At 40.2% G+C, this 8,801-nt stretch overlaps 1 protein-coding gene across 1 annotated transcript in view; it reads right to left on the bottom strand.

The window, feature by feature from the left end:
* Positions 1-1,542: 1,542 nt before the first annotated feature.
* ANKS6 (ankyrin repeat and sterile alpha motif domain containing 6) overlaps positions 1,543-8,801 on the bottom strand; it is a gene marked incomplete at its 5' end in the record, with an annotated part of 28,021 nt that continues 20,762 nt past the window's right edge. Inside the window, 4 exons of the mRNA XM_010151087.1 lie at positions 1,543-1,640; positions 5,227-5,323; positions 6,282-6,398; positions 7,668-7,735. Coding sequence (XP_010149389.1) covers positions 1,591-1,640; positions 5,227-5,323; positions 6,282-6,398; positions 7,668-7,735 — 332 coding nt within the window. The remainder of the gene's footprint in view (positions 1,641-5,226; positions 5,324-6,281; positions 6,399-7,667; positions 7,736-8,801) is intronic.

The raw sequence follows: 8,801 nt of genomic DNA, 5'->3' as shown, positions 1-8,801 counted from the left end.
TTCTTTATCCACCGAGCGGTCCATTAACCCTGATGCACAATTCTGCATAAGAAGTGACTTTCTTGGGCACAAGGCATGCCGGAAACATAAAATACCATGCTAAACGTTGACAGTGTTTTAAGCTTGTTGACAAACACGCATGGAAAAAGGAACAAAAATTGCTTTGTGCTCAACTATACTATTAACACCCGTAATGTTAATTGCGTGACCACTGAGGACTTCAGGGTACCAACAGGTTCCAGCTGCCCTCATCAGCTCGTTACCATCTTTTTTTCTTGCAATATCCCCCTGTAACCCTTTCTCCTCTTCCTCCTGGGAATTTAGCTACCCGTGTTCACGGTCAGCTCTGACAGGGCACAGCTGCATAACCCTGTGCAGCTCAGCTGCCCTGCTGTTTGCTGTCAGCAACCTGGAGCGGTATCTCAGATGGCCAGACCTGTGCTCTTGTCTCTGTCTATCAGTACACCCACTTCTCTCCCTATTTTTGCTGAACATCGCTAAAACCACTGCAGTGAGTAGTGTGGAGAAATGTAAAATTGTTAGTTCTGCAGAGAAGTAATTACTGGAGATCACTCCTCTGCACTGCAACTCCAAGATCTTCTTGATTTTGCCTGCATTAGTACTCCTGGACTCACACTGAACTCAAACAGATGTGAAGTTACATATTTGTGAGTCTTCAGAAAGATAAATATAGTGTCAGACACTTCTGATGACTTGTATTTTAACTGCTCAACAAAAAACTGTATTTACTGGACAGAAAATTATTTCCACTCATAATTAACTAGTCCTTTCAAAATCATTACAAAAATCAAGTTTAAAAAACATATTTTAAGGATCTGCTAGTGTTACTGTTCAAAAAAAAAAACCCAGCCAGTGGCAGTTACATGGTTTTATTCTCAAAACCACCGACCAGCAATATAAAATATTTCTGTTTAAATATGGTGACAGATTATGCGTTTCCTTAAATAAAGTGCTATTTTTACAAATAGGTATTTCATGTTTACTTTTACTGCTGTTCTAACCTCTTAATATTGATAAAGTGTATTTTGGTTAATGAAGAAGGCAGCATTACTTTTCCTGTATATCCCTTCTCATGAAACCATTACGTTTTCAGTTTGGACACCCTTTATCTCTAGCCAGTAAATAGAGGCATATTCAGTCTACGTATTTCTCCATGCAGAAGCTCTCATAATTTGTGGTGGTTTTCATGCCTTCTTCCGTGTTTCAGTTGTTCTTGACTGTGCCCACGGAGGCCTCCTGTGGGTTCTTCATCTATGGGCAAGAGTAGAACGAAAACACGAATCTTCTTACATCGCCATTAATTCTTCCTGCTCTTCAATGTTCAATGTGTTCTTCTCACATCGAGGACACTGACGCCTTGAACAGTTTGACGCTCAGGCTGAACTTGGACATCAAGCTCTTCATTATTTCCTTTGATTCTTTGTGGGATTTGAATTTTAAGCACATTACTGCAGAAAGTCCTGTACAGGTGTAGGTAGGGATAACTTTTCAAATTTTCATTTGTACATGTGGATTTACTCAGTCAGATACCCAACTTCACCATAAGAAAACAATCCTTTTTTCCAGTAGCTACCTTTTAAGAGAAACAGCTTCTTGTGGTTTCATAGAGCAGCCGGGTGCTGTAAAAGAAAAAAAAAAAAAAATCTGAAAAGCTTCAGCAAGCAAGACCTACAGCTTTGGAGAAAACAGTAATTCCACAACTACTGGAAACAGACCCGTATTTCCCAATATTGTTATACCAGACTCCACCAATTTGACCCTGTAATCCAATTTACTTCTCTTAAGCCCTCTCCTGTACACAGAAAGCATGAAAGGCCAAAGTTAGGTGTGAAAAGGCCACCTACTGCCACAAAGTTTTCCACTATCTCTCTTCTCCCAGTGTGTACCTTTCCAGCAGGTGACCACCTGAATCCCGTATGATTTTTATTTGCAAGTCTATACTGGTTTTGCTCCTCCTTTTACTTTTCACTCTACAATCTCTGTAACCCCCTCCTCTGGATAGTTTCCATTTGGGTTTTTTTGACTCCGAATCCAGAAGGGGAAAGCAAACATGCAAACAACTCCCCACCCTCTTCCACTTTACCTCTACATGTATCTGCAGGTACACAGGTGCAAGCAGGTACCGGTACACAACGTACTATCATATGTAAAGAGAAACTGGAAGAACAGAATTTCCACAAAGAATTATATATTGAATGGCATCATATTCTGTTTTGGTTTTTACCATAGGCGTAGCTACTCTTCATTTAACTTTTATCAGGAGCATTTCAGTTTATTCTTTTGATATCTAAATCCTCCCTTTGTTCAGTGCCCCCGCCAGATCTTGGGGTGTTCTCTTCCCACCTGCTGTAAGAGAAGTGTTATGTTCAGGTGGGGGAGAGCAGCCAGATGTCTACAGCAAATGACAAAGGTCATCCCTCTCTTCAGAGCATTTCAATGAACTTAATACCAGAATACAAACTAAGCTGACGCCAGTCAGCCTCACCTCCACCCAGCAAATCAAATTCAGTAGACGAGCTGGGTTATAAGAGGTAGTTCCAGTTAATACCAATTCAGTCTTCAGTTATAGCCAAAAAAGCAGAGTACTAGAAATAACTAGGAAAGGGCAAGATAACTGAAAATAGAGAACACATCTGAAAAGCAAACATCACTGTCTCATGTGTAAATCCATGGTACGCCTACATCTTGAATGCTGTGTGCTAGGGTGGTATCTCCAAGTCTGAAAGGATACAGTAGCAAAGGAAAAGAGGCCAGAAAAACTATGGCATAGGGAATGATTAAGCAGCCTGTAAGTCCTCCATCTGGAAAAAAAACATGACTAAGGAAGAGTATCAGAGATCTCTGTAAAATCATCAGTAGCACAGTGGCAGAGAAGAGGGAACACTGTGCACTGTACCTTCTGATCCAGCACAATGAGGCAAAAAAAATCAGGGCATGACAAGTGCACAGCAAATGAAAGCAAGCATATCTTCACACCAATGTCAAAGGAGACGGGATGAAAAAGCTGAACACAACTGTATGGACCTTGGATCTGACTCGGTACAGTTGTCCTTATGTTCTAAGATCTTATACATTCCTGGAAATTAAGTCAACTTCCAGAGACCACGTAAGGGTCCCACTGCTACTTTTTACAGTGAAAAGCAGCTTACCTGATGCAGAAACTTTTTATCTACATTTTTAATTCCCCTTTCTCTGTTAGTGCTTCTATTGCTCCTTCACAGCCAAATCTGTTTCATGGAGCTTTCACACACAAAACCCCAAAAACTAGGTCTCTGACGGCAGCCGCCTCGCAGTCTCTTGTCAACTGGTCAGCATTCTCCCCAACTCTGTGCCACCATTACCATCTTTGGCTGTCTTCAAGACACTTAAGATCAGTGGTTCAGCTCAGCAAGTTGCTCAGAGACACCTCAGTCTGTATGCTTCTTCAGTTCTCAACTAATTCCAGTTCGTTGCACCATGGGATCAAGTCCCTAACAGCAGCTCCTGCTTACCTAGTAGTACCTACAGAAGAGGGTCTTCAAGTCTGGGATGTTATCAAGAGGCATCCAGAGTTCCTACATGTGCTGGCTACTTTAGGAACAGGAAGTAAGCTGCACAATGCACTCAGGGACACCTGACAGTGCTCTTCAGCCAAGCAGACTGTGCAGAATACAGAAAGTTGCCCACACTAACTACCCCAGCAATGCCCGGTTTTCCCCAAAACAGCAGTAGGACTACAGTCAGCACCTGCTTTCACGTATCTAGTGATACTCAGGTGATAGAGATTGGAAAAACTTGCTCATTATTAGGGCCCCCTAAACCTGAAATATTATTTAACATAACTACTAACCAAATTAAATTATTTTGTGAGTGGATGCAAGCAGCAAAATAAGCAACTGAAGGAGAGCAAGAGGCACTTCAACATGGTGGATTTCTCAAGGCCATTCAACAGCTCTCATGTCCCTCCTAAAATACGGATGCAGAAATACACATATGAATAGGTTTTGCCTATACCTTAATCCTGAGTTAAGTTTTGCCCCATTCCTTAACCTGGAGTAACAGACACTTATCTGGCTCTGGCTCGGACGGCTGGCAGGACAGAGCTTTGCAACTTTGTGACTGTAGTAAGTGTATTCATTTGTTATAGGTCAGCAACACCGTTCTGTGCTTTTTGATTAGAGCTAGTACCTTTTAAAAGGCAGTTTCTCCAGCAATGGCTCGCAGTTAACACTAGTGCCTGGAATAGATGTATTCCAAAGAAACCAACTACAGACAATCATATAAAAATATCAACTATGAAAAATAACTAAATGTATACATATACAAATCATAGAATCATAGAATGGTTAGGGCTGGAAGGGACCTTAAAGACCATCTAGTTCCAACCCCCCTGCCATGGGCAGGGACACCTTCCACTAGACCAGGTTGCTCAAGGTCTTGAACACTTCCAGGGATGGGGCATTCACAGCTTCTCTGGGCAACCTGTTCCAGTGCCTCACCACCCTCTCCAGGAAGAACTTCTTCCTGATGTCTAATCTAAACCTCCCTGCTTTCAATTTAAACCCATTACCCCTTGTCCTGTCACTACAGGCCCTTGTAAAAAGTCCCCCCCAGCTTCCTTGTAGCCCCTTCAGGCACTGGAAGGTGCTATAAGGTCTCCCTGGAGCCTTCTCTTCTCCAGGCTGAACAAGCCCAACTCTCTCAGCCTGTCCCCATACAAGAGGTGCTCCAGCCCCCTGAGCGTCTTCGTGGCCTCCTCTGGACTCATTGCATAATTAACATAGCTAGCTCAGCCAGTATACTGCAAACATTTTATAAACCTTAAATAGATTTAACCTCCTGGATCACGCTAAAGAAAACTGTCTCCTATCAAGAGTGTGCAAGAGTAAATCACGTATCATACAGAAACGCACCTCCCGCTGCTCCTATGTATATACACCCGCTGTATACAATATACTACAGTTTGCTATACTTACATTCATTTTCAGTGCTTAGTAAAGTGTAACAAAAATCTTAGGCTTTTTTTCAGATAGTACTGAAGCGTGTTTAAAAATCTTACAGATACCTCTACCTTTTAATTTTGAAATCTTCTCAGTCTCAGCAAGACAGGCATGCATCAATCGTTAACCCAGAAGGCAAACTGGCTTGCTTGTCACATTCTGTCTTCTAGCCATTATTAATTAAAAGTATCTATACATTTTTCAATTAATTTCAGGTGCTACTTACACTGGGAATGACCTGGAGGTCGTGTGTTACTAACACTACTCTCGAAGGAAGAGTGGAAGTTGTGTATAGTTTCTTGTAAGATCTGTCTCTCTCGCCCCTGTAAAAGCAAATAAATTAAAGTAAGGTATTCTTAAATTTCTGTTTATAAAATGAATTTATTAAGAGTTCACCAAAAAAACAAGTGTAAATATGTGTGTCTATTGCCCAGAGTCACCTGGTACTATTTAGGAGTAACACCAAAACTTTACCTCACAGGTATGTAGAAAATCTTTTCCTGAAACTACCAGACAGCAATAGAAACATTTTCATTACATTCTTCACAGCTTTATAGCATGGAGCATCATTCACCTCCCCTAATTTTTAGCCTCGTCACTTGCTGCTGTTGATCTTAACTTAAGCTAATTATCTTTGCATTTTTTTTTTTTTTGTTTAGCCACTTTAAGTGTGAGGGAGATCAACCTCAAAACTTAGAAAGCAGCTGAGAAGTGCCAGCAGGTCTAATTAAAAAGATGCTCTAGTCCATAATCCCTCTGAAAAGAACACTGCTTACTGTATCCCATTCTTAGTAAAATTGTTTATGTCAATATAAAATTAAAAGGCAACAAAAGTGTAAGGAATGAGAGAAATGCTATTTACCTCATCACAGAGAAACCGAAAACTGTTAGGCACAATAAATGAGACCTGTCCTTTCACATTATATTCTCTAGCGGGACTATAGTGCCCAGATGTTTCTTTTTAGCATCACTGCAAATCAATATTCAGTAACTGCAGTATTGCCAATGTTTATGTTACCAGTAGTTCTGCTGTAATTTCCAACACTCTGTAAAAGAACTGTCCAGTCACTGGACCAGGAAAGAGCTAATGAAAGAGAACATGGAGTACCACAAAGGAAGGTAATCAAATTTTTTCACTAATCAAATACAGTATTTTTGTTGGAAAACATTCATTTGGTTTTTTTTAACTGACATCTGCAACTGATTTTTTAAATGTGTGTTGAATTAACAACATAAGCAAACCTTGAATTAATTTACTAAGTACAGTACTTCAAAATGTACCTTTCCTGCATTCAGTTCAGAAATAGCTGCCAAAATCTGCTGCCTTGATCCGTCTGTTTTAATACCCAGCTCTTTCAGATCACCATCAGTAAGTGTAAGGAAGGCTTCCATATCCACCTGCATGCAAACAAACAAAACAAAAAAAAATTACCTAAGCAAAGATTCACTAGAACACAATAAAAGGGGTTTTTTGGGTTTTTTTTTAATTGTATCAAATTACTGTAAATACTGTGCACACAAAAAATTTTAATGAAGCATGTTACCCCCTTTACCACTCTGTTGTCAGGTTTTAAATCTGCTGCTAATAATTTAATTAATTATGACAGTATATTTAGGATATGAATGGATTTTAAATTTTTTTTCAGACAAATCCTATCAATTCAAAATACGTACTCTCCCCAAAAATACCTCTACTTACAGTAGCAGCTAGTTGAATAAGCCTAAGATTTCATTTTTCCCCCCACCCAGTATTTGTGGAATTTCAGAATATGACGTGTACTTTTCCACTGTCTCCTGAGGAAAACCTAGGGATTGTCCATTTATCAGTTTTTATTGTATCAACGCATCCATAAGGTTGTGATAAGAACAAAAATCTAAAACTTCTCCCATTGATACAACCTTCACACACAGAGCAAATTCATTTCTACCAAATGCCCCCTTCCCTATTATGTCAGGGAACAAGAACAAACTCAGTGCACTGTGATGAAGCTAAATAACCTGTGTTTGTGGCGCTGAATCCCGAACTGCAGCCATGTCGGTTTATTTTATGTCCATACGCTACCCCCTGCCTTTGGCCACACAAACACACCATCATGACTCACATCTGATTCTGTCTAAAACATCTAATGAATTAATTTTACTTATTTTCAGCAATGTTTCCTTTCATTGCATCCTTCAGGCAACTCACTATCCCAGGCCTCATCTACACCGATGCTTAGGTTCCCCAGTTTAGCTCTCCTGTTGCTTATTTGTAGCGGATACTGAGAAAGCAGCAATGTCAGTGATTCCCACTCTGCTGCTCTCCATCTGCAAATGAGGTCCCAACTGGGATTCCAGGGATGATACAGCATGTCCTATAAGCTGTTCACCACTCTGGCTACATAGAAAAAGCAAAGTGTAAAAAACAGAGAGGGGAAAAAAAAAATAAGATTCTGAAGCACCTATCTATACCAAAATTGTAGGTTTGGCGTAAAAAGCACCGATAACTGCAGTATCCCAGAGAATGCCACAAATACCGCTTGGTCCATGTGTCAAGGTCCTCCTCTGCAACCAGAAATGGTAGTAAAAATTTAAAACTGAGATTGTGGATCACAATCCTGGTGCAAGGTGTGTGGCATCCTACTTTTTCTAAAACAGTGAAAAATACATCTTTTTAAAAAGACATACCTCTTGTTCCTCAAAAATAGGCTGGTATTTCTCAAGTGACAATTTTTTAAGGATGCCAGTCAGCTCATCTGTAGTAATAGAAAAGAAAAAGCAAACAGCCTCCATTCATGGATCAGAAAAGATTGTAGTGATCTCTCCATTGTTAACTGCTGAAAAAATATATATTAAAACTTATATTCCACACAGTGACGTACAGTAACAAAAACCCAATCACATTTACTCTGCATCAGAAATTAATTGGCTTAGTGTATTCTCCCCTATTTCTGTATACCGTAATTCCATCCAGTCTTACATTGCCAGGATTAAATCTTTCTGTTGTATCTCCCTTTCTTCCTCATTAAAAGGATCTTAAAAGAACCAAACCAGTTTAGGCACTTCAATGCCTAAAACACAGGTGCTTGGCCCCAGAAGGCTGACCCAGATCATGCAGGTCAGACCACAAAAATCCAGTGAACTGCATCACAGACAGCCATGACCCAGGAAGGCAAAGTGTAGAGGAAGCAACCACCCAGCTGGCCACTCTGCACACTAAGACAAAGGTATAACTGAGCATCTTCTCCTTAAGTGCCTGATATCCGGGCATCTTGAGCACACTAAGAAGAAACCTGGGCAGAACTTCAGTTTCATAAGCTGATCTTCCAAGGCTAACAGCACTGGAAATGGGATTTCCTCTCAAAGCCTAAGGAAATTAAAAGTTGGAGGACTGAACTGACTCTTCCCACACATCTGAAGTGTCATCAGCCAGTTAAAAAGCAGAAGTGAAATTTTAGAATAACCCGCCATTACCTCCCTTAATTAAACACTACCTCTCTCAACTCAGGATATTGTTTATTTTCATTGCTTTGCTGTCACAAACGACTATCTTTTTTTCTTCCCAGAAGTTTAGAAAGCTGTCAGTTAAAGCAAGGAGTCAAAGTCAAAATGCAGACTGTGAATGATTACATTACACAACCAAACTGTATGTAATGCTCCACACACAAACGATTGTGAAGACATCACTGTTCCATTCCCAAATATACTTTGCTTTCATTTACTTCACTTCTTTGTTTTTTGACTGTCCCTTTTCTTTCATCATCAGCAGAAACACGAAGGAGAATCTCACTCTCCAGGCTTCTCAAACGATACCAAGTATCT

This window comes from Eurypyga helias, unplaced genomic scaffold (assembly GCF_000690775.1).
Source record: "Eurypyga helias isolate BGI_N326 unplaced genomic scaffold, ASM69077v1 scaffold24694, whole genome shotgun sequence".
Lineage (NCBI taxonomy): Eukaryota > Metazoa > Chordata > Aves > Eurypygiformes > Eurypygidae > Eurypyga > Eurypyga helias.
Note: the sequence above shows the minus strand (reverse complement) of the source record. Positions and strands in the feature narration are given on the sequence as shown.